Here is a 25,079-nt window from a genome sequence, read left to right on the forward strand (position 1 = left end):
GGTCAATGCAGTGGTATACTGGTCAATGGTGCAACGGCAAAGTGGCGTATAAAGTTGCTGAAGGCAAGAAGCTAGCTCCGTTTTTGACCGCTGCAGGACCTCGTGTCAAGGAAGTATTGAAGAATATATTGACACTCCGATCCTTAGCAAGCGAAACATAAGATGAGTGGAAGATTCTGCTAAAAAAACCACTATAGCCCTCGGGAATAAAAAAAATGGTTTTAGAAAGGAAATGGCGCAGTAACTGTCTCACATATCTCGGTGGACACCCGAACCGCGCCGTAAGGGAAGGGATAAAGCACTGAGTGAAGGAAGAAAGGAACCAAGTGGTGTAGTCATTGGTGTAAAACAGCAGCGGCTTAATAAGAAAGCAATTACTCATTAGCATCCATCCCAGCGCAGATATATACTGGTACACACTTACTCCACATTGGGGAATTCGCCTAAAAGTCATTGAGCTATACTAGTGGCATAGTCATGCAGTCACAAACACACACAAATGATGCCATGCTCAATGTAGCTGTCGTGCATGACTTTCGACACAGGCACGGCGTGTGTGTGAGTACGCCACGACTGTCTTCGACTGTAATACGAGCGTATGTGCCTAGTTTTTGTGAAATAAACGACAGTTGAAGACTAACTTGATCCCATGTGTGTATGCCTTCTGTCATTTGCCTTTCTGAAGCGCTAGGCGCTGCGAATTCAAACGACCATTTCCAACTAGCCCAAGTTTCCGCCTTAACCATGTGGTTATCCATAACGTTTCACTGCTTCTACAGCGTTCCACCTCCTCTCACAATTCCACCTCCCTTCACTTATCGAAAATTTGAGGCGAAACAACTGCTTTTTCATTGAAACTTTCGTACTGAGTGGAATGTGAAATCCGCGTGACGACCGGTGGAAGGGGCTGGTTTATGCAGATAACAAATAAAAAAGGAAGCAAAAAAAAACGTGGAGGTGCTGGGTATCGATCCCAGTACCTCTCGCATGCTAAGCGAGCGCTCTACCATCTGAGCTACACCCCCGACGACGGAATGCGGTAGATAGACTCCTTCAGGCACACAGAGAGTTTCCCTCACGAACCAGGTCGAAAGAATGTGACGCAATGCCCTGGAGAGAACCGGCTGGTCCTCGGTCACCGCCTTGCATTCTAATCATCTTCACTCCGGTTGCGCTGCTTTTCCGGAAAGCCATAAGCTCGCCGGTTCCGTCGCCACTTTCGGTATGAAGATGTGAACCGCTCGCTTTGCCTCTTATTGAGCTTAACGATCTTAATAAGCAGATGTCGACAGCCCAACAGACGAAACGACAAGCAAACGATGTCCTAAGCCTATTCTCGTCCTCGTCTGTTTCAATGAGCGGAGTGGAGAGTGGGGAGAAACAAGCTCTCGCTGTTTCCTGGAAAAGCTACGTTAGCTCTAATTGTTTTTTTTTGGGGGGGGGGGGGCAAAGAAAGTTCAAGAAATGCATGCTGCAGATGGGACCACCCCCATCAAAAGTTGTCCGTAAATCCGCCCCCGATTGCAGCGCCGTAAATACGGTTTGAGAATGATAAGCCAACGCGCAGCGAACCCATTCCTGTCATCATGCCCAGCTTTCTGGGACATCTACTAACTTGCGCCATCTACCGGCAGTGGCGGCGACAGGGAGCATAACTGAATGGGAAGGGGTACAAAAAAAATCGTAAAACGTGAAAAAAAGAGCAGCTACAAAAAATGCATCGGGGATTTGTGTAATATACACTTAGCTGAGGAATGTGCCGAAGTTTCAGTCCTGTGCTATTAATACATGAGCTTCCCAGCGCGTTTGAATATTATACGATGCTGCCTACGGGAGGGGGCCCATAGTTTTGGCATTTTTTCCAGACTTTGAAACTGTATAGCACCGTAGGTTATTCATCGATGAGGTGAATCAAAACGGAAATGTTTTCTTCATGGCGGTAGACCTTTCCAAAGCGGACACCGCGCCGCATTGGGCGCTGGACTTGCTCTGCGCAGCTGATTCCATCGCCGTGCACCTCCCTTCACGCACCTCCTGCCGTGCTTCAATATACGGCCCCTAGCATATATGACATACAGGATGTGGCAATAGTAACATATTCTGGATAAGCTCTTACTCATGCGTACCACTGGAATTGTGGGAACTTTATTACATCGCGCTAACGAGTATGCGGGTTACTTTCACGCCATTGTCCACTATACTTTCCAAGCAGGCATTCGGACCCTACTTCATTGTCCACGGGAAGGATGCCAGTGTGGTCATGTCGCAAGGTGGTAGAGTGTTCACGCTCCGCCTCGACGGCATCTCAGTTACCGCTGACGTCATGGGTAACGGACACCACGGGTGTAAAATATTAATTTTTTCTCGTGCCTTTCCTAGTGCCCACAGTCGAATGCTTAGCCGACAGATGGGTCTGTCTTCGGAACCACTCGGACACTGCGTTCGTATGAGTGGTGGTCTTAATGCGAAGTCTTATCTTCTTCTTAGGTGTGGGGCTTTTAGAACTTTTCACGGTCCTGAACGAAAAATGCGGTATTTTTTTAGGGTGCATGCTGGAGGCTGTCGTCTTCCGAGACGCCGATGAAGTGGAAGACGACCGTGACGCTTTGTCCCGCTCAATCCTCACGCGACCCGTCGTAGTCTTCTCGGTCTTAGCCTGGGATGTCGTGATAAGTCGCCTCGAAAACCTTGCTTTGCGACGCCTCTCCTCCGGCGTGTCCTCCAGCAAGCTATTGGTAGAATATGAAAGGAAAAAGAAAAGCATTGCACATGCACACGTGAAACTTTGGGCTCAACTGTTGCATAAATGCATTCCACCGGTTGTCTATGGAAGCTCTCGTATTCTAGGAAGGCTACCTCTTACTTTATTCCTTCTTGCTGATATCTTTTTATTATTCCAAGCTAACCTGCATAAAAATTCCATAAGCCCAGCTATCCGGGATATGGCCTTTTAGTTCGGCAAACTGCCACCACGGGCCGCTTCACCCTGAACTCCTCCTTTCTGTTTTCCTCATTCCTACCTCGCATACAGTGATAAAAACAATCGAAGTGTTTCGAGAACACTGGCGGTGATAGAAACACACTCTTGTATTTAACGGGCTCAGATGGAGCAACTGCCGACAGACCACAGTAAGAGTAATCTCCCCTCTACATAGAAACCACCACCACTGCTTCCCAACAAACTGCACAGAGCACGAGTAGGATTGTTTCTTGGTTATTTTACGTAGTTGTCAAACAAGCTTCCATGTACCTTTGTTTGCACTTCTTTGTTTAATAGAGAGTTATAGCATATCGTTACCGTTATTGCGTTACCGTTTACCGGGCCCGGCTAGCGACATCTGCGCATGCGCCGCCACTTACCTGTCCAATAGCACTTTACGGAACCTCTTTTAGCGTTCGCTCGTAAACAAACATGGCGGCGCCCTGCACGGCCGCTTCGGACCAAATACAGCACCACCGCCGCGTTCTTCGGCGCCATTTCTCGCTATACATGAAGGCATTCACTTTTAATTTGCAAACTCGCCTTCATGCGTTGAGGTTTGAGTAACAACTAGGCCATGTTTTTCAGATTATTTGCCAATTTTTGAGTAGTTAAGCCTAGCTATATGTCGTGTACATAGCCAAATAGCAACGACTACACTGCAGCTCTTCAATTTTGTGCCCTATTTAACATTTTTTTCGTCGAACAAAAAGACTGGTAATTCTCTTACTACATTCATCAGTAATTACAGAAAATAGAAAGTTTCTTCGGCACGGATTTGGTGCGCTTTAACGTACTGCCACTAGATGGCGCCACTATGTTTACATCCAAACACATGTGCACAAAGAAGCAACGATGCGGCACGGCAAACAGGTGTCGTAGTTGTGCTTTTTTACAGCGCTCGAAACACAACGTGCGCTGTGTATGCAAGCTTACTGTGGCTTACGTAGTGAAATTGTCAACTGGCCAGGGCAGGCAAAGGTGTCTAGCTTCACGGGCATATTTGAAAAGCCGCTGAGTCGGCTGTTAGCTGAAGTGTAGTCGGTACGTCTTTATATGCAGAGAAAAAGATTATTAAAGTGTAGCATCAGACGTCATAGAAATGATTGCAATGCATCAGTTTTTTTTTCTTTAAAAGCTGGGCATCTGCCATCATCATCACTCGTTTTAGCCTTACGGTAACTTGTTACGGGAGAGACGGTATGCTAAAACGTCCTCTGGCGTGCGCCGCGGTAACCGTAAAGTCCGGCGTCCGGTAACGTGGTAAACGGTAACGTAAAAACGGTAACGATATGTTATAACTCTCTAATTATACTAGCCCGAAGTAAAAACCGTAAAAATGCATAATAAGGATGTAAACTCCATTCAATATTCCCGCACGACATTTTCTAATTACTGTGTTGTGCTTAAACAAAATACGTCGTTTGTTTAAGTGTAGGCCACACTTTTGTCGACGTGAGTGGTGTGTGTTCTTAAGTTTACTAAAATGTTCCTGTGAAGTTAACCGCAATCTTCTAGAAAGGACAAAAAGCAATTAGCAAACTATTTACCACATTTACTTGCGTAATGAACCCGCTTAATTCTTTTCCCAAAGACCAAAATATCAGCCCAGTTTCACACTTTTGCAAACCACTTATCAGCTTTCTCAAAACACACGCACTGAGCGAAATTCCGAGAAATACTTGTCAAACCTGCCTCACTGTACTTTTTCTCTGCCCTGCTGTACTTCAAGAAACGAAAATGTAGATAAGTAAATGCACGACAGCACGTCGCCAGGCTCCTTCAAGAGCCTCTTCCCCCCCCCCCCCCGTAACCTGTAACCCCCGCACCGCGCAACAATTGCGCCGTACAATACCCAACACTCTTTCCTAAATTTCTTAGATGCCTCGAGAGCCGCCTCTGTGTGCTGGGAAACGTTAATTCCTGTCTGCATACCTCACCGGCGCACGTGTCTCTGGTCTGGCTCGCAAAGTGTGTGCCTTGTGACCACGATGGGCAGCAGGTGCTCGTCACGTGCAAAACCAGTTTAGAAGAAAAAATTTACGAGACACTTTGACAAGTAAAGTGTTGAGAGGCGAAAGCCGCTTCCAGGAAGTTCCACTGCTGACACAGTGCGGCGAGGGGGCATCTTAATTGACACACCGTCTGCCCAAGGGCGACTGGTCACGTTTTTTGCATAGCACGACGCCGCGTGGCCATAGACGGTCTTTGCCTTTTTTTTGTTCTCGGACACTAAGTCGCACACACCGCAGCACCTGTCAATCAATGCCAGATTTCCAGAAAGTTCCACTGCTTTTCACACCTCACAATTATACATCTTTAGGCGATCTTTAATGTGCTCTGACATGGCACAGCACACGGGCGCCTTAGCGTTTTGCCTTCATAAAAACGGAACCCGACCGCGGCGGCTGCGTTTTTATGGAGGAAAAACGCTAAGGCGCCCGCGTGCTGTGCGATGTCAGTGCACGTTAAAGATCCCCAGGTGGTCGAAATTATTCCGGAGCCCTCCACTACGGCACCTCTTTCTTCTTTCACACCTTCCATTATCCCTTCCCTTACGGCGCGGTTCAGGTGTCCGCCGATATATGAGACAGATACTGCGCCATTTCCTTTCCCCAAGAACCAATTATTAATATTATTATTATTGCGGGATCTTAAGTGTTAATTACGCCTAATTACACATTTTTCCATCTAGTTTGACACAAATCCGACGTTTTTCCGAACATTCTGTGACAATTTTCACTATGCTGTGACGACCATGCATACATTGTGCGCTACACGTAGCTATGCATACAGTTTGCCAGTGTGCGATTCTGAAGGCATGGAGCCACCGCGGTCGCTCTGCGGTTATGGTGCTCGACTGCTGACCCTGAGGACCCGGGTTCGATCCCGGCCGCAGCGGTCGAATTTCGATGGAGGCGAAATTCTAGAGTCCCGTGCACTGTCCGATGTCACTGCACGTTAAAGGACTCCAGGTGGTCCAGATTTCTAGAGCCCTCCACTACGGCGTCTTTCATAGCCTGAGTCGCTAAGGGACGTTAAAACTCGCAAACCAGACTAATCTAAAGACATGGGCGTTTTTTATCGTTGTCTGTCAGCTCTTCAGTGAGGATGCAAGAGTGGCTGAAGATCTGCATGTAAGTCACAGCATGCATTTCGGCTTGTAAAAATTCAGAAAACGCGCGAGAAAATGACCTGCGAGTCATATGTTTTTTTCGGTCGCTATGTGTTGCAGCGGCTGTGGCTCACTGGACCACTATAAACGGAGTGAAAATAAGGAAAAGCGCATATTACAAAGAGCAGCGCATATAAAATCAGACGCGTGCCAGTAAACACTGAACGCAAAGAGGCGTTCACTGTCGACTGGAACGTTTCAGAAGCGATGAAATTGATCAGTAGAATTATCGCATTTTGTTTGGCTTATCAGCGCACAATAGAGTCCAGTGAAGCTGGAAAGGCTTTAATTTACTCTTAGATTTGACCTAGTTGGTGATGTTCGAAACATTCATTATAAGCCTCGATATGCTCGGCTAGTCTCACTTGTGACTGCAAGCCGCCGCGGTGGCTGAGTGCTTATGGCACTCGGCTGCTGGCCCGAAAGACTCGGGTTCGAACCCGGCCGCGGCGGTCGAATTTCGATAAAAGCGAAATTCTAGAGGCCCGTGTACTGTGCGATGTCAGTGCACGTTAAAGAACCACAGGTGGTCGAAATTACAGGAACCCTTCACTACGGCGTCTCTCATAGCCTGAGTCGCTTTGGGACGTTAAACCCCCCATAAACCAAACCATCACTTTTGACTGCTTGGACTTCTGGTGGCCACAAGACAATGAAGGCCCATTAATTCCACGTGTCAATCTCATCGCTTTTATAGAGGGCATATATGTCAGTCCGGAGTCACTGCTGGTCTTCAATTTTATCTTGTATGGCTCATCCTTCGCACTATTTTCCGAAATATTCGTCATATACCACCATCTAGCCTATACCCAACTTATGATCGTAAAAGCGCACAAAAAGGGAAATTTTGTAGTGATAGCTACATTACGGTAGCATTTCGAGCCTTCAGCGTGGCGGCGCCGCCATGTGGTCAAGTGGTTGGTCACGTGGTGCGGAGCAGCTGCCAGCGGCGCGGCGCAGTGGCTGATCACGTGGTTTGTCACGTGACCAAGTTCCACTCTGACAGCTGTAGCTATCGCGTCACTCCAGATTTAACCAGAGCTAAACCACCGCCAATTTTTTTTAAATGGAATATACATAGAGAGCACCAAAAGAAAATTAACGCATGACAGCACTCCGCTGTATTGTTAGCTCGCCAGTGCCCTGTCGCTTGGCAGTGTAGGATTCTCATAACGCTCTATTGTGTACCAGGCAGACAGCCTGGTAATTGTAGACAGCCTAGTAGTGGTCGTTCACAAGAAATTACATAATCCCAAAGCAACGGCACGTGACCAACATGTCATATAACACATTATTACATTGCTGAGTCATCGAACGTAGCAATTGGCAATGGCTCACAAGACACGTTGAATAGTCGTTGTAGCCGCCGCGGTGGCTCAGTGGTTCTTATGCTCAGCTGATGGCCCGAAACACCCTTGTTCGATCCCGGTCAGGGCAGTCGCACTCCGACGGAGGCGAAATTCTAGAGGTCCATCTGCTGAGTGACGTCATTGCACGTTAGAGAACCCAAGGTGGTCAAAATTATTCGGTGCCTTCCACTACGACGTCCCTCATAAACTGAGTCGCTACGTGACGCTATAAAACCAAAACCAAACAGCAACTGTTACAGCTAAATGAACTCGCGAATGAACCCCAACGCATTATCTTGTTACATTCTAACACATGCAGCTGACGCTAACTCGTCGCGTTCCGTCAGCGCTGCATCAACTTCTTGTGCGGGAAGTCTGTCTCAAAACAGGAGATGAAGGGAAAATGGGTTTGCTGTATTGTGGCGTATGTTCCCCTTGGAAACGTGGCCGCCCAACACCGTGACCACATTAGTTAGCTTACGCTGCGAATAGACTTTGCTGCGTTGCAATGGGCACACCCACCCTTTGTGGTCTGGAACCAGCCGGTCATCGTCGCCCTCGTCGAGCAGTTTGTCAATGCCCGTATCCCAGCGGAACGGACGGACCGTCGTTTCCGCGGTCGAGCTCGAGACGGTGGCGTACGCGGTCCGGTTGGGGGCGTCCGTGGCGAGCTCGTGGATGCGGCGTCTCATCTCGATGGCCGAGTACACCATGACCACCACGAAGAGGCACATGAACGACAGCGAGCAGATGTAGAACAGCAGGTTCTGACTGAAAAGTCCACGGGGAGAAAGAGGGTGGAGACGTTCGGCCTTTGCCTACTAAGGCCTACTAAGAGAAATAACTGAAGCTGCACCACACCTTTCCATGTTTTCCCCATCCTAACTCTAGTTCACTGTGGCCTTATCTAGGGCCTTCGGGACTACGTGACCTTATACGGCAATTTTGTAGAGAGCTCCCACTTCCAAGTTCATCTGAAAGGAATTGCTTTCGGATATATCACAGAAAGCAGCGTTTTTATGCCATGGCCTCATCAGGAAAAATGCGTCGTCGGTCATAAAACTCGCCCATTTGCTGGAGGGCGTCACATTACCGGATGATTCCCACTGGGGCGAGAGAAGTGACTTAATAGGGTGGAGCTTTGGGCTTGTTGGTGCATCACTTTTGAAAAAGACATAGCGCATGAAGACAGGACAGTGCAGAGACAACACAGGACGAGCGCTAATGTTAGCGCTCGTCCTGCGTTGTCTCTGCACTCTCCTGCCTTCATGCGCTATGTCTTTTTCAAGAGAGAAGTGGCGTTACTGTAGCGAAGAATTTCCATTCGCTGAAAGAAAATGATGTTGACTGACCGGTGGTGATGTCACATCCGGTCAATGTATCAAAAGCTTCAATTCCATCTCACTGCCAACACATAAGATGATTAGGTGCCCGTGTGAATTTTTTGGCTATGGTGTATTTTGACTTTATGTAAACGCCGTTCGCCTTGTCTTCATCGTATACATCACCACACGCGTGACCTGCCGGTGATGATGGCGGGGATATTAGATGTAGATGATCTTCCACTCCAGCCAGAATACCGCTCACTGTCGGGCCACCCGATCCCACTGGTGTCGACAAGCAGGTTATGATAGTGCGTTATATTTTTCAGCACAAAAGAAACTTAAGAGCTCTGGCCGCAGGGTTAAGTAACCTCATTGCTATGGGGACGCAGGGGTAAAAGTGCACGGAACGAAAGATGAAATGGGGAGAGTGAGAGAGGGGGGGGGGCGTTTATTGATAGGAAAATGAAATGGGGAAGTTTTGTTTGTTGTTGCGAAATGGGGAACTTGCGCTGAAGTTTGAGGTTCCGATTGCAGCGCCATAACACACTGCCTAGCGAGAAGAGCAAGCAGTTTTGGGTAGTACTCTTTGTACTTTTCCGCGCAACCTTCAGGCTCTTATTGGCGTGAGCCTCCGCGCTCTGTCAAAGGCGCACGTGCCGTGCGTCAGCTATCTACGCCGAGAAACGCTAGGCAGTGAATGCTGCCAGCCAAACGCGGGTATCTAATCGCGCAGAATGTGTTCTCGCGTTTGCAGCGGCCCAAGCGGCTGACAAAAGCAGTTTTGAGTCACCGAATGGAACAATTGCAGTGCCGCCTTGGCAGCGCAGGTTCCCCATAGCATGGCGACAGAGAAAAATGCAAACAGGCTAAACTGCTCATTCAGTGGCTTGGAGATGTGTGGTCTCGGCTCACGTGTGGTTGTCGGAGTGCTGCGGGCCGTCCAAGTAGGGCATGGTCGGCCCGTATATCCCCATCGTCCTAGGGTCCATCATCATGGGGTGCTGGTAGCGCGGTTGCAGTACCGTGGCGTAGTCGCCGCTATACGGGTAGGCTCCGGGGTAGCTCATCCTGGCGTATAGGTCCCGGCGGGGCCCTTGATCCAGCCTAAAGTGCAACCGATAGCACACACAGCTTAGCGCTAGGTCTTCTTCGTCTTCTATAGTTTCGCTGCAGCTGTGGAACGTGCGTACCGAATCGACCTGACTAGAGTCGCATCCAACTCAAGAACGAAGTGGCTTTTGCCCGTCAAAGGACCCCATTCCAGCCAATGGCGTCGGCCGATTCCTTCCCTCTATGGTCGGGGATACACTTCTCTCTCCATTTTGGCGCCGCTACCTGCCTTGTAACGCTATCAGGGTCATGAGAATCGGCCGACGCCATTGCTGGGAGGGAGTCATTTCATGGGAAAAGCCGCTGCGTTCTTGAGTTGTATCCGACTATAGGAGCATTTAAGGTAGAATTCGGACAAAAAAAAATTGAAGCGAAACGAAAGTGTAATGCGGCAGAGAAAGATGAGTATATAAATATACACTCAATTCTGCCTGAGCTTGGTTCCTCAGTAGCATTCATCCCTTATTCAGCATCATTGTTCTTTCCCCCAACGTCTATTGACTACTCTGGTTACTGTGGAAGGAGGGTACGATGAGAGCATATATGAATGCGTAGCCGCAGGGTGGTTACCTCGGGAAACATCTTTATCCTGTCCGTTACCCTTCAGGATAACCTCTGGTCCTTAAGGGTAACGGAGTGGATTCCAAGAGAAGGCAAGCGTAGCAGGGGGCGGCAGAAGGTTAGGTGGGCGGATGAGATTAAGCAGTTTGCAGGGGTACGGTGGCCGGAGCTGGCAAAGGACGGAGTTAATTGTGGACAGATGGGAGACGCCTTTGTCCTGCAGTGGGCGCAGTCAGGCTGGTGGTGACGATGAACCGGACAACAAAGTGTATTACTCAAAACTGATGCAATTAATCCATAAAAAAATCTTTACACTAGATTTACAGATATATCGCCACACTATAGCTTTCGAACCCGTACACATAAAACAAGAAAAGTGAGAAGAAATTATGGGAGACAGGATGTTGATTATCAAGCAACAAAGTTATTTAACCATCATGAGTCCTACATTGATATTACGCTACCATTAAAGCCCTTCAAATTACAGTACAAAGCATTCCTAATGATCACTGATGATATCTTGTGTATATAGCTGCACTCATATGCCCATGCAAATCACCACTCTTGCGAAAAAGTTTTTTTTCTTCATGTTTCTGTCAAAATGTTATGCAGCGGTTTCTTTTTCTCGCCAGTGTGTTGTCGCGGATCCTCTGACGTGCTTTCGAACGTTGCGTTAATCGACAGCCAGCATTTTATGCTCATATATTTTGTCTGTGTGTACACCGTTTCATCAGGAGAAATCCCTGCAAATGTATTGAAGTTTTGCCTGCTCCGAACTAAAGATGGGAGTCGAGGCCTTGTCAGGCTCCATGCCTTTTGCCTCGTCTTCCACTTTCAACTGAAAGGAATAAAATGGTCTGAATATAAATCTGAAAACCATGGAAGGAAGAGGTTATGAAGATAGTGGAGCAATGCAAAACTGAATGGTGGTGCCACGCATTATCTCGAGAGGAGGAGGAGCTTCAGTGAAATGCGCCGCCTAAGGTAAAAGGGTGTGAGCAACAGAAGTAGTGATCATGCTCAAGCGTACGTAATGCGGTTTTGAAAGCCCTGAAAGCTGTAGGGCACTAACGACGAAGCCAGTGGTGCCTTTGCATACGCCCGTGCTTCCATGCTTGAGGTGGTGCCAGCCACGCCAGCGTCTCCAGACCCAGCGGCGTGTGCAGGATGAATGGCGCTACCGAAAGCCAGATTCCTTCTTCTGGCTGCCGCGACGAGTTCGTCCCACCATGTAACATACTGCACTCTACTGACACATGGGGAGAAAAGGCCAAGGACACATACACGTCTCCTAGCTAGCGACGCGTAGTGAGAGTAACCCAATCACCAAAAACATATCGTTAATCGTCAATCAGGGAAAGTTAGTAGCAGTAATCGTCCCAGTATCACAAAGGCAGCATGCATGTACTACATGCACGCATGACCTACTATCTATACAAGACAACTTTGATATCTCTCTCAATGTTTCATTGCCTCCGCATAAAATTTTATGACTGAGACACGAATATATCGTCATATATATAGTAACAGCGCATGCAGCAGAAGGAGCAATGAGGCCGCTGTAGCGAGATGTTTGGACACGAACGCTTTTTTTTTTCATAGCCTCGTCAGACCCCGCGTATATGATAATGTACGTTTGTCTTTTGCGGAATTCTTTAACAAACGCATCACTCACGCACCCATGTACCGTTGGAGGTAGCCAACTTACGCGTAGCCAGCTTTTCAACAAGTGTGAAATTATAGGCGTGGTTCGAGGGGCCTCGCAAGTTGGTGAGTGTTGTAACCAGATTTCAGTTACCAGCGCATTCAGTCATGCATGTATTTAACTAAATTACGCCATCAAACAATGTTGTATGTTTATGTACACCCAGAGGCCCGTAGCAGAGAGTATAGAGAAAACTTGTAAGGGAAGAATTATTGGACCTAGGATTGCTAAATTTTTGTGTGTTTTCATTGAACCGCCGAGGTATGATATACCACCAGGGCTTGTGTCGCCCCTGTGTTGTTGTCCCAAGTCATTTCAAAAGCGAAATTATGTGTGACATAATAAACTTCACATCTCCAACCAAAAACTTTAATTTTAACCCAACGTTTTGAAGCCAACTCGGCTCCTTCATCAGGGGTGACAGGGCAGTAGCAGGGGGGTTCAAGTTCAAAGGAACGAAAGCTGTGATGCGAAAGGCGTGGGGGAGGAGTGGGGCGGTTAAGGCTGTGAGTCATGTTGTCACACTGTGGGGAGGCGGTCAATGGCGACATTTTTTCGTTGAGTTGCAGAGCGAAGTCCCTGGGCATACACTGGGGGCAGGTTTCCTTTTGTGAGGTTCATGTTGTTCGGGCTGGTTTGGATGTGCCAGGATTCCAGAAGAAGCCTTTTGTGGTGATTTGTTTCGGTCCCGAGGATGCTGGTTTCTTTGTAGTTTATTCTGTGGTCTGAGTCCTCTGAATGTTCGGCTACAGGATTGCGCTCTCTTGCAAAGTTGCGGACGTCGTTTTTTTTTGTTTCCGAATTCTTTGAGATTTTTGCTTTCGCCGGTGTAGCTTGCGTCGCAGACGACGCAAGGAATTTTGTAGACAATGCCTTGGGCTCTCTCTCCGCGGCCGGTCTTTGGGAACAGGTGGGCTAAGAGCAACAGTGTTTGTGGGCTTGTGCGCAAACTGGATTTTTCCAGGATTCGGGCGAAAAAAGGTATTCCGACCACGAGCGAAGTGGGAACACCGGGAAGTCCACAATCGGGCGCAAAGGGATCCCAGGTTTGTTGACTTTGGGCAGGCCGTAGAATGGTGGGGCCAAAGACCAACGCCACCACCAAAATACGTCACTCTACCTAATGTCGAAGGTGTCAGCGAAACCATCGCCTGAATACTGAAAAAAGGGGGTCTCCAGGTGGCGCACAAAGCGACAAACACTTTTGCGCTTTGCCGACCTGTTCTCAAAGACGGGTCGCGGAGAGAAAGAGCCGAAGGCATTTGTCTACGAAATTCCTTACGCCGACTGCGACGCGAGCTACATCGGCGAAACCAAAATTCTCAAAGAATTCGGCAACAAAAAGAAAAAAAAACGTCGGCAACTTCGCCGGAGCGCGCAATCCTGTAGCCGAACATTCCGAGAACTCAGATCACAGAATAAACTTCGAAGAAACCAGCATCCTGGGAACCGAAACAAATTGCCACAAAAGATTCCTTCTCGAATCCTGGCACATCCAAACCCCCCCCCCCCCCCCCGAACATCAACGGCACAAAGGAAAACCAGCCCCCGATTGCGCTCAACGGAACAGAAAAAAAAAAGTCGCCATTGACCGCCTCTCCACAGTGCGTGTCTCACAGCATTACCCCAACCCCCCCTTCGTTCCTAAAGATCACAGCTACTGCCCGCCCTGTTACCCATGATGGAGCAGTCGGCTTTGTAGCGTTGGGTTAAATCAGAACAGACATGTGCGACGCGATCATCACTAACCAGAAGGAGCCCGACTGAAATTGTCTTTCAGTATTAAACTCATCCCGTTCCAAAGTTGATCTAAGAGCGGAGAAGCCTGCTTCGAAGTTACGTTTCAGATTTTAGGGACGTTCGCCGATTCTGACATCTTTTCAACGCCTAATAATGCCGATTGCCAGACCTAAGAATTTCGCGCACGTTCGGTTTTGGTTGGAGATGTGTTTATCTTGCCAACTTACCTGGTGCAGCAGTCACTATATCACTAAATGGCTAAGCAAGATGGCGCGAGTATTACCTATACCATCTAAATTTTTGTTGAACCTACTACAGTATGATCAGCAAATGAGACTGGCCACTGCACCTCGGTTATGGTTCACAAAACATTGCCACAAGCAACCCAAGTTGACATTAATACAAGGGCACTACACACTCAAAGCCTTACAAATTCAGTTCTGACAATTGCCAAGCCTGCTTCTCTGAGCAATTCTGACAGATTAATACAACATGGAAAGGACACAGCAGAGTAATAAATATGACAAGAGCCTTTTTATTCACAACCACCCAGCCGCAAAACAAGCTGGCTGGAGGTGCAGAAAAAAAAAGCCAAAACTTAATAAAGACGCTGTGGGGGCCCCATCGTAGACTTGATGTGCAGAGACCTGATGTTCTGCCAGTTCTTTTTCAACATGGACACCAAGTAGTTGATGGCCAGGTTGATGTTCTGGGCCAGCTCATCAGGGCTCATCTTGACATTGCCCACAGCAACCGCGAGACACAGGACCTGAACAGAAAAAAAAAAGTATTCCACAGTGAACACCACAAACCACACCAAGAAGTGCAATAGGATGTCCAGTTCACTCAGAGGGTGCACAAGTAATCAATGAAACTATTCATTGCCCAGTGCTAAACTCATCATAGGCAATACAACTGTTAGGACTGCTAGTCCAACACAATGCCACAAACCTACAAGCTAATCAATGTGCAAAAAATATCATAGTTGTGATACTATGGTTTTAACGTTTAGATACTGTTTTGAGACTGTCAGATATATGTAAAAAATTTTCCTTGAATCCACACAAGGGAGGGCATTAACCTAGCTTGCAGCCAAGCTCTAAACCTCATATAATGCCTGGTAGCAAAGCGATCGCCAGGAGGGAAGTGTGGTATGCATATATTTGCGTCATCTTGTAAACCTTGCTGCTTCTTCATGCATGTGCATGCTTGGCGCTAAACAAGGCATGTGGGTCCACCAACTCACTACAAGACTAAATCAATAGAAAGGCAACATACCTTCTTCATCTGGAACTTGATGGTGGCTTTGACCTCGTCAAGCTTGGCCATCATAGATTCGTTGTGTGTCAGCAGCGTGGGGAACTTGCCCGCCTTGTTCAGACCAGGACCCAGGAGACGGGGAATCTGCTTGATGAGCGACTTGGACGCCATGAAAGCATCGTACTTCTTGGCTGCAATTGGGAAGGGAAAGGCACAAGTCAGCCAAGACCGAGGCAGACTTGCATAGATACTAGCAGCACAGAAAGAAGACAGCCGACTAAACAGAAGCCAATGTGGGGTCGTTGCAGCCCTTGCACATCCCTTACAGTGAGTAAAATAGAATCCATTGATTACGCCCCTGGCTTCTGTAAAGGCTTACCAGATCAGACCAAGTGTGTCATATCACCAGCATTTCAGGTAATACATGCATTTCAAGTCATCACTCTGGTAGCATGGCTGCCGAAAACACCGAACAAGGCCTATGCCTCATTTAGGACAGCGACAAAACGAAGTAGAGAATCAGATGTTGGTCCTAGACAGCTGCCTACATCAGAAAACCAGACAAAAAAAAAGCTTTCCCAAGACACACCACCTCCATATCCCAGCACCACATCGTAATTATAAAAGCAAAAAAAAAGTTACTGCTACTAACATGTGGCTGGAAGCGCTTTCCTGATAATGCGGCAGCGGCAATCTCCTAGCTCAAGATACACACAGACAGGCCCCCCGGACACTAGAAAAGCAAGCGGGGAAAACGCACCAAGCTTTTTGACTAGTTTCTTGCTCTTGTTCAGCTTCTTCAGAGCCTCTGTGTCCATGCAGGCCAGGTTGTTGGCCTTGGCTTCGTCACAGTGCTGCTGGTCACCAAGAATGCACACCTGGAACTTGGGCCTGGGGATGTGCTTCAGCCTGTCGACAGGAAAAAACTTTCATGAGCAACACATGAACAGTTAACCAGCAGCAGCATATAAGCATTCAACGGGGCACTACCAGTATTGCCAAGCCAATAATAGATAACAAGTACAACCTACACCTCTTTCCGCCTTAAAAAGGGATGTGGGTCCTAAGAGACCACGAAGAACTGGGAACAAGTCCTTCTCCAAACAGTTTGTTTGCATAAAGACCGTCTCTGCAGAATATCCATGCTCAAAACAATCCCAAAGTACAGAACAAATAGATGATGTTCCACTTCATGTGATTGCTGTGCCAAAACTGCTCCCCAACCACCACCGTTAGAAGTTTTGTTCGATACCTTCCTAGAAGGACATGGAGCAGTGCAGCTAACGCTACAGGAGTTTTCTCATGACTCTAAGGGCACACAGGCTATGTCTATCTCCGATTTTGCTTTGGGCAATCGAAATTAGCTTAGTATCAATTTGGGAGTAGGGCAGTGATGCTATATGTTTACTGGCTTTCACATTATACACTAAACGAATTTGTTGCTTTAGTAAATTACCAGTCAAACCATTTTGTATGTTCTATTCAAATTTTTTTAAATATATTTTTACTGCGCCAAGACAGCATCACCACACAAACTGAGACTCTGATGATGCAGTTCTGTAAATGTCTCAAATAATGCAAGCATTTTTTGTCTAACAGCCTGTAACAAAGAACCAAATGTGAACCACAAAACCACTAATAATTCAAACTAACTGAGCCATTGAAAAACATTTGCACTACATAAAAAAAGCAATTTCTTAGAAATTTTGACAAAGACTCATCCCTCCCTTAATGAAAAAAAAAATGCTACCAACTCGTTGGAAAGCAACCCAAAGCGCCAAATTGGCTCTTTGGTTACAAGTCAATGGATCTCGAGCAATGCCCGAACGCGTTAAGATAAGAACACCCCTTTCGTGCATGCACCATGCTCGGAGATGGCACAGGCTTAATCAGCGATACAGTTCATTGCCCAGTGCTAAAGTCGTCACTGCAATGATGCACGCCTGAACGGGAGGGGATATAAAAGCCGCCGCCTTCGTAACGCAACATGCGCACCAGCCATACATACGACTGTCGGCAGTCTCCTTGCGTCGCCAGCAGTCGACAAGTTATTGGTGCCGCCGAAGCGGAACACCTCCCCATTGCTTTAAGACCCTGGGTTTTTGTCCGCCCGGCTTCATTCAGAGAACCGAGCTCCCTGTACCGCTACAGGCTGTGGCGTCAGACATACGAGAACGGTCGCTAAGCCCAACGTCTCGAAAATCTGCCCTAAAATTTCAACCAAGCACAATGGCAATATTGCGAAGCCGGTTCGAATGGCATTCTAGGCTTAACGTTAAGCGGGCTCTAGCCCGATGGGGACGCCAAAGGCTGCGCGTTTCAGGTCAATTTTTCGTGCGATGCTGTTCGAAGAGCAGGCATACTCGACGGTGCCCGAGAAACGCTTGTCCTTCTGAGGGTCATAGTTCTTGAGGGCGATCTGGAGTTCCACGGTCTCGAGGAACTTGCGGTGCTTGCGCGCCGACTCCTGCAGGACCGCGTTGACGCAGTCGTACAGCGTGTCCCTGCTCACTTTCGAGCTGCACAAGAAAAGCAGAAAAATTATTAGACCGCTTCAATTCAATCACTTCGCAACAGCATGCGTGGAAGTGAAGATCACGCGCTAGCAAGAGGCGGCCACCATTTCAAGAGCTTAGTATAAAAACCTTCGCAAATAAGAAATAAAGTTGGTAAATCGAAAAAATAAAGTTAGCTGCATGAACAGCAAGAACTACACTATCAATAAGAGCACAAATGCAACTTGGTAGCTAATTTTCCGACAAGGATTGAAAGGATTACATACCTCATGCTGAGACCGTCGACGCGCACTCTGCCACGACAAACGTGAGAAATGAAGAATATCTGTGTAGCCCGAGTAGATGATGCTGATGATGCGCTGACGATGTGCCTGAGTTGACCACGTGATTTAAAACACCCTAGGCACCCTGGTGGAAGAAAATTACGTGACGTAATTTTTCTTTCTCTCCCCCCTTTTTTCTCACTCCCGCCTTCATCCCTTCCCTCACGGCGCGATTGTGTCTAGGTTGTTGCGGAACCGACGGCGACCTGGGTTTCTCTAGAAATTGTCCCTTGCAGACGGCTCGCAAGTATAGTCGCGGGTGCAATGATGGAACGCCGGGCATTGCTTCCACAGGGCAGTTCGGAGCAGGTGGCAATAAGCAGGCTAGAAAAAGCGGCGTGTTTCATGGCTCCAAAGATGGCGGCCACGATGACACCGGTACAGGTCATGCGTACACCCCTAAGTATACCCCCATGCGTGCCCCGTAAGTGTTGGGCTCACCTCGGCGTGTTCGCTCATCTTGTAGTTTCCTGGCGGGAGGCAGCGGCAGGAAGATTAGACGGGCAAGTTCGAAGAACGCCTTCGTGGCGGGGAAGCGACGTCTGCATGCGGGACGGCACGGTTTCTTCTTTCACGCGCTAGCTCCGCGTTTCACACTTTTGCAATCCACTTATCAACTTTCTCAAAACACACGCACTGAGCGAAATTCCAAGAAATGTCAAACGTGCCTCAAGTTCTTTTTCGCTGCCCTATACTTCAAGAAACGAAAATGTAGATAACTAAATGCAGGACAGCACGTCGCCAGGCTCCTTCAAGAGCCTCTCCCCCCCCCCCCCCCCCCTCCGCAACCGGTCACCCCCGCACCGCTCAACAATTGCGCAGTACAATACCCAACATTCTTTCCTAAATTTCTTAGATGCCTCCAGAGCCGCCTCTGTGTACTGGGAAACGTAACCCCTGTCTGCATACCTCACCGGCGCACGTGTCTCTGGTCTGGCTCGCAAAGTGTGTGCCTTGTGACCACGATGGGCAGCAGGTGCTCGTCACGTGCAAAACCAGTTTAGAAGAAAAAATTTACGAGACACTTTGACAACTAAAGTGTTGAGAGGCGAAAGCCGCTTCCAGGAAGTTCCACTGCTGACACAGCCCGGCGAGGGGGCATCTTAATTGACACACCGTCTGCCCAAGGGCGACTGCTCACGTTTTTTGCATAGCACGACGCGTGGCCATAGACGGTCTTTCCCGCAGCACCTGTCAATCAGTGCCAGATTTCCAGAAAGTTGCACTGCTTGTCACACGTCACACCGTTCCCGTGACTATGTCGATACCCAAATTATACATCTTTAGGAGATCTTAAGTGTTAATTACGCCTAATTACACATTTTTCCATCTAATTTGACACAAATCCGGCGTTTTTCCCGACCATTTTGTGACAATTTTCACTATGCCGTGACGACCATGCATACGCTGTATGCTATACGTATAGCCTCAGTCTAACTACGCGACCATGCATACACTGTGCGCTACACGTAGCTATGCATACAGTGTGTGATTCTAAAGTCATGGAGCCTCCGCGGTGGTTCAGTGGTTATGGTGCTCGACTGCTGACCCCGAGGACGCGGTTTCGACCCCGGTCGCGGCGGTCCCATTTCGATGGAGGCGAAATGCTAGAGGCCCGTGCACTGTACGATGCCAGTGCACGTTAAAGATCCCCAGTTGGTCCAGATCACTGGAGCCCTCCACTACGGCGTCCCTCATAGCCTGAGTCGCCCAGGGGCAATAAACCTCATAAACCAAACTAATCTAAAGACATGGGCGCTCTTTATCGGTGTCTGTCAGCTCTTCAGTGAGGATGCAAGAGTGGCTGAAGATCTGCTTGCAAGTCACAGCATGCATTTCGGCTTGTAAAAATTCAGAAATCGCGCGAGATGACCTGCGATCGAGTCATGTTTTTTTTCGGTCGCTATGTGTTGCAGCGGCTGTGGCTCGCTGGACCACTTTAAACGGAGTGGAAATAAGGAAAAGCGCATATTACAAAGAGCAGCGCATATCAAATAAGACGCGTGCCAGTAAACACTGAACGCAAAGTGGCGTTCACTGTCGACAGGCACGTTTCAGAAGCGATGAAATTGACCAGTAAAATTTCCGCATTTTGTTTGGCTTATCAGCGCACAATAGTGTCCAGTGAAGCTGGAAAGGCTTTAATTAACTCTTAGATTTGACCTAGTTGGTGATGTTCGAAACATTCATTGTAAGCCTCGATCGATATGCTCGGCTAGTCTCACTTGTGACTGCAAGCCGCCGCGGTGGCTGAGTGGTTATGGCGCTCGGCTGCTGGCCCGAAAGAATCGGGTTCGAACCCGGCCGCGGCGGTCGAATTTCGATGGAGGCGATATTCTAGCGGACCGTGTACTGTGCGATGTCAGTGCACGTTAAAGAACCACAGGTGGTTCAGGAGCCCTTCACTACGGCGTCTCTCATAGCCTGAGTCGCTTTGGAACGTTAAACCCCCATAAATCAAACCATCACTTTTGACTGCTTGTACTTCTGGTGGCCATAAGACAATGAAGGCCCATTAATAGCACGTGTCAATCGCATCGCTTTTATAACGGCCATGTCAGTCCGGAGTCAGTGCTGGTCTTCAATTTTATCTTGTATGGCTCATCCCTCGCACTATTTTCCGAAATATTCGTCATATACCAGCATCTAGCCTATACCCAACTTAGGATCGTAAAAGCGCGGCGTGGCGGCGCCGCCACGTGGTCACGTGGTGCGGAGCAGCTGCCAGCGGCGCAGTGGCTGATCACGTGGTTGGTCACGTGACCAAGTTCCACTCTGCCAGCTGTAGCTATCGCGTCACTCCAGATTTAACCAGAGCTAAACCACCGCCAATTTTTTAAATGTAATATACATAGAGAGCACCAAAAGAAAATTAGCAACGCATGACAGCACTCCGCTGTATTGTTAGCTCGCCAGTGCCCTATCGCTTGGCAGTGTAGGATTCTCATAACACTCTATTGTGTACCAGGCAGACATCCTGGTAACTATAGACAGCCTGGCAGTGGTCGTTCACAAGAAATTACATAATCCCAAAGCAACGGCACGTGACCAATAGGTCATATAACACATTATTACATTGCTGAGTCATCGAACGTAGCAATTGGCAATGGCTCACAAGACACGTTGAATAGTCGTTGTAGCCGCCGCGGTGGCTCAGTGGTTCTGGTGCTCAGCTGATGGCCCGAAAGACGGGGGTTCGATCCCGGTCACGGCAGTCGCACTCCGACGGAGGCGAAATTCTAGAGGTCCGTCTGCTGAGTGACGTCATTGCACGTTAAAGAGCCCAAGGTAGTCAAAAATAATCCGGCGCCTTCCACTACGAAGTCCCTCATAAACTGAGTCCCTACGTGACGCCATAAAACCAAAACCAAACAGCAACTGTTACAGCTAAATGAACTCGCGAATAAACCCCAACGCATTATCTTGTTACATTCTAACACATGCAGCTGACGCTAACTCGTCGCGTTCCGTCAGCGCCGCATCAACTTCTTGTGCGGGAAGTCTGTCTCAAAACAGAAGATGAAGGGAAAATGGGTTTGCTGTATTGTGGCGTATGTTCCTCTTGGAAACGTGGCCGCCCAACACCGTGACCACATTAGTTAGCTTACGCTGCGGATAGACTTTGCTGCGTTGCAATGGGCACACCCACCCTTTCTGGTCTGGAACCAGCCGGTCATCGTCGCTATCGTCGAGCAGTTTGTCAATGCCCGTATCCCAGCGGAACGGACGGACCGTCGTTTCTGTGGTCGAGCTCAAGACGGTGGCGTACGCGGTCCGGTTGGGGGCGTCCGTGGCGAGCTCGTGGATGCGGCGTCTCATCTCGATGGCCGAGTACACCATGACCACCACGAAGAGGCACATGAACGACAGCGAGCAGATGTAGAACAGCAGGTTCTGACTGAAAAGTCCACGGGGAGAAAGAGAATGGAGACGTTCGGGCTTTGCCTACTAAGGCCTACTAAGAGAAATAACTGGAGCTGCACCACACCTTTCCATGTTTTCCCCATCCTAACTCTAGTTCACTGTGGCCTTATCTAGGGCCTTCGGGACTACGTGACCTTATACGGCAATTTTGTAGAGAGCTCCCACTTCCAGGTTCATCTGAAAGGAATTATTTTCGGATATATCACAGAAAGCAGCGTTTTAATGCCATGGCCTCATCAGGAAAGGTGCGTCGTCGGTCATAAAACTCGCCCATTTGCTGAAGGGCGTCACATTACCAGATGATTCCCACTGGGACGAGAGAAGTGACTTAATAGGGTGGAACTTTGGGCTTGTTGGTGCATCACTTTTGAAAAAGACATAGCGCATGAAGACAGGACAGTGCAGAGACAACACAGGACGAGCGCTAATGTTAGCGCTCGTCCTGTGTTGTCTCTGCACTGTCCTGTCTTCATGCGCTATGTCTTTTTCAAGAGAGAAGTGACGTCAGTGTAGCGAAGAATTTCCATTCGCTGAAAGAAAATGATGTTGTCCATCTCACTGTCAACACATAAGATGATTAGGTGCCCGTGTGAATTTTTTGGCTATGATGTATTTTGACTTTATGTAAACGCCGTTCGCCTTGTCTTCATCGTACATCACCACAGGCGTGACCTGACGGTGATGATGGCGGGGATATTAGATGTAGATGATCTTCCACTCCAGCCAGAATACCGCTTACTGTCGGGCCACCCTATCGCACTGGTGTTGACAAGCAGTTTATCATAGTGCGTTATATTTTTCAGCACAAAAGCAACTTAAGAGCTCTGGCCGCAGGGTTAAGTAACCTCGTTGCTATGGGGACGCAGGGGTAAAAGTGCACGGAACGAAAGATGAAATGGGGAAGTTTTGTTTGTTGTTGCGGAATGGGGAACTTGCGCTGAAGTTTGAGGTTCCGATTGCAGCGCCATAACACACTGCCTAGCGAGAAGAGCAAGCAGTTTTGGGTAGTACTCATAGTACTTTTCCGCGCAACCTTCAGGGGCTTATCGGCGTGAGCCTCCGCGCTCTGTCGAAGGCGCATGTGCCGTGCGTCAGCTATCTGCGCCGAGAAACGCTAGGCAGTGAATGCTGTCAGCCAAACGCGGGTATCTAATCGCGCTGAATGTGTTCTCGCGTTTGCAGCGGCCCAAGCGGCTGACAAAAGCAGTTTTGAGTCACCGAATGGAACAGTTGCAGTGCCACCTTGGCAGCGCAGGTTCCCCATAGCATGGCGACAGAGAAAAATGCAAACAACAGGCTAAACTGCACATTCAGTGGCTTGGAGATGTGTGGTCTCGGCTCACGTGTGGTTGTCGGAGTGCTGCGGACCGTCCAAGTAGGGCATGGTTGGCCCGTACATCCCCATCATCCTAGGGTCCATCATCATAGGGTGCTGGTAGCGCGGTTGCAGTACCGCGGCGTAGTCGCCGCTATACGGGTAGGCTCCGGGGTAGCTCATCCTGGCGTATAGGTCCCGGCGGGGCCCTTGATACAGCCGACAGTGCAACCGATAGCACACACAGCTTCTTCTTCTGTTGTTGTTGTTGTTAGCCTATCAAAAGATGGCACATACCCACACTGAGGGATCGGCCAATAATCGGGTGGCTATTCACCTGAACGCAGTTAACAAAAAGGAAAAGCACTTGGGAGCATAACACCGGTGAATTTTTCGTCATGAACAGAAAAGGGATGAGTGTTTTGATTTTAATATTTCAAGAATAATAATAAAGAGAGTGATTAAATATATTAATGATTTAGTCAAAATGTAATAATTGATAGAAAAGAAAACGTTGAAACACTTAGCAAGGCAGTCGGTGAGATTCTATCAGGACATTTTGAACAGCGGTGCAAACAGATCTGTGGCTGAACCCAAATGTGGTGGCGCCAAATGATAGCAATAGCGGGCTGCTCTTCGTCTCCTTAGCGCTAGGTCTTCTTCGTCTTCTATAGTTTCGCTGCAGCTGTGGAACGTGCGTAGCGAATCGACCTGACTAGAGTCGCATCCAACTCAAGAACGAAGTGGCTTTTGCCCGTCAAAGGACCCCATTCCAGCCAATGGCGTCGGCCGATTCCTTCTCTCTATGGTCGGGGATACACTCTTCTCTCCATTTTGGCGCCGCTACCTGCCTTGTAACGCTATCAGGGTCATGAGAATCGGCCGACGCCATTGCTGGGAGGCAGTCCTTTGATGGGGAAAAGCCGCTGCGTTCTGGAGTTGTATCTGTCTATAGGAGCATTTAAGGTAGCATTCGGTCAAAAAACAGTGAACCGAAACGAAGGTGTAATGCGGCAGAGAAAGATGAGTATATAAATATACACTCAATTCTGCCTGAGCTTGGTTCCTCAGTAGCATTCATCCCTTATTCAGCATCATTGTTCTTTCCCCCAACGTCTATTGATTACTCTGGTTACTCTGGAAGGAGGGTACGGTGAGAGCATATATGAATGCGTAGCCGCAGGGTGGTTACCTCGGGAAACATCTTTATCCTCTCCGTTACCCTTCAGGATAACCGCTGGTCCTTGAGGGTAATGGAGTGGATTCCAAGAGAAGGCAAGCGTAGCAGGGGGCGACAGAAGGTTAGGTGGGCGGATGAGATTAAGCAGTTTGCTGGGGTACGGTGGCCGGAGCTGGCAAAGGACGGAGTTAATTGTGGACACATGGGAGACGCCTTTGCCCTGCAGTGGGCGCAGTCAGGCTGGTGGTGACGATGAACCGGACAACAAAGTGTATTACTCTAAACTGATGCAATTAATCCATAAAAAAAACTTTACACTAGATTTACAGATATATCGCCACACTATAGCTTTCGAACCCGTACACATAAAACAAGAAAAGTGAGAACAAATTATGGGAGACAGGATGTTGATTATCAAGCAACAAAGTTATTTAACCATCATGAGTCCTTCATTGATATTACGCTACCATTAAAGCCCTTCAAATTACAGTACAAAGCATTCATAATGATCACTGATGATATCTTATGTATATAGCTGCACTCATATGCCCATGCAAATCACCACTCTTGCGAAAAAGTTTTTTTTTTTTCATGTTTCTGTCAACATGTTATCCAG

The 25,079-nt window shown here is 48.2% G+C and overlaps 3 protein-coding genes and 1 non-coding gene across 4 annotated transcripts; all 4 read right to left on the bottom strand.

Moving 5' to 3' along the window:
• Window positions 1-952: 952 nt before the first annotated feature.
• On the bottom strand, window positions 953-1,025 carry TRNAA-AGC (transfer RNA alanine (anticodon AGC)). Its single transcript has one exon. It is a non-coding gene; the product is annotated as a tRNA-Ala (tRNA).
• A 1,268-nt stretch (window positions 1,026-2,293) lies between these two features.
• LOC144105628 (uncharacterized) lies at window positions 2,294-9,961 on the bottom strand. The gene is made up of 3 exons (XM_077638745.1): window positions 9,742-9,961; window positions 8,027-8,275; window positions 2,294-2,729 (listed from the first exon to the last, which is right to left on the bottom strand). Exons 1-3 carry the CDS (start codon window positions 9,894-9,896, stop codon window positions 2,354-2,356), a joined length of 780 nt encoding a protein of 259 aa, XP_077494871.1. The 5' UTR covers window positions 9,897-9,961; the 3' UTR covers window positions 2,294-2,353.
• A 4,499-nt stretch (window positions 9,962-14,460) lies between these two features.
• Window positions 14,461-18,031, bottom strand: LOC144104582 (large ribosomal subunit protein uL1-like). Its single transcript, XM_077637680.1, has 5 exons — window positions 17,988-18,031; window positions 17,569-17,724; window positions 15,966-16,114; window positions 15,224-15,396; window positions 14,461-14,714 (listed from the first exon to the last, which is right to left on the bottom strand). The coding sequence occupies exons 1-5, from the start codon at window positions 17,990-17,992 to the stop codon at window positions 14,544-14,546; spliced, it is 654 nt and encodes a 217-aa protein (XP_077493806.1). The 5' UTR covers window positions 17,993-18,031; the 3' UTR covers window positions 14,461-14,543.
• Window positions 18,032-19,819: 1,788 nt separating this feature from the next.
• LOC144103728 (uncharacterized) lies at window positions 19,820-23,466 on the bottom strand. Its single transcript, XM_077636384.1, has 3 exons — window positions 23,312-23,466; window positions 21,694-21,942; window positions 19,820-19,856 (listed from the first exon to the last, which is right to left on the bottom strand). Exons 1-3 carry the CDS (start codon window positions 23,464-23,466, stop codon window positions 19,820-19,822), a joined length of 441 nt encoding a protein of 146 aa, XP_077492510.1.
• Between the last annotated feature and the right edge of the window lie 1,613 nt (window positions 23,467-25,079).

Source organism: Amblyomma americanum, chromosome 9, assembly GCF_052857255.1.
Source record: "Amblyomma americanum isolate KBUSLIRL-KWMA chromosome 9, ASM5285725v1, whole genome shotgun sequence".
NCBI lineage: Eukaryota > Metazoa > Arthropoda > Arachnida > Ixodida > Ixodidae > Amblyomma > Amblyomma americanum.

Excerpts from the sequence above, each read along its gene's own strand:
- LOC144103728 (XM_077636384.1), bottom strand. The coding sequence starts at position 23,466 with ATGAGCTACCCCGGAGCCTACCCGTATAGCGGCGACTACGCCGCGGTA. Across the intron at positions 21,943-23,311 it reads CAGCACTCCGACAACCACAC|TCAGAACCTGCTGTTCTACA; the intron begins GTGAGCCGAGAC and ends TGGACTTTTCAG. Across the intron at positions 19,857-21,693 it reads CTGGTTCCAGACCAGAAAGG|ATCTTCAGCCACTCTTGCAT; the intron begins GTGGGTGTGCCC and ends ACTTGCAAGCAG.
- LOC144104582 (XM_077637680.1), bottom strand. Across the intron at positions 16,115-17,568 it reads CGTTTCTCGGGCACCGTCGA|GCTGAAGCACATCCCCAGGC; the intron begins GTATGCCTGCTC and ends TCCTGTCGACAG. Across the intron at positions 15,397-15,965 it reads GAAACTAGTCAAAAAGCTTG|CCAAGAAGTACGATGCTTTC; the intron begins GTGCGTTTTCCC and ends TCCCAATTGCAG.
- LOC144105628 (XM_077638745.1), bottom strand. The coding sequence starts at position 9,896 with ATGAGCTACCCCGGAGCCTACCCGTATAGCGGCGACTACGCCACGGTA. Across the intron at positions 8,276-9,741 it reads CAGCACTCCGACAACCACAC|TCAGAACCTGCTGTTCTACA; the intron begins GTGAGCCGAGAC and ends TGGACTTTTCAG. Across the intron at positions 2,730-8,026 it reads CTGGTTCCAGACCACAAAGG|CTTGCTGGAGGACACGCCGG; the intron begins GTGGGTGTGCCC and ends TTCTACCAATAG.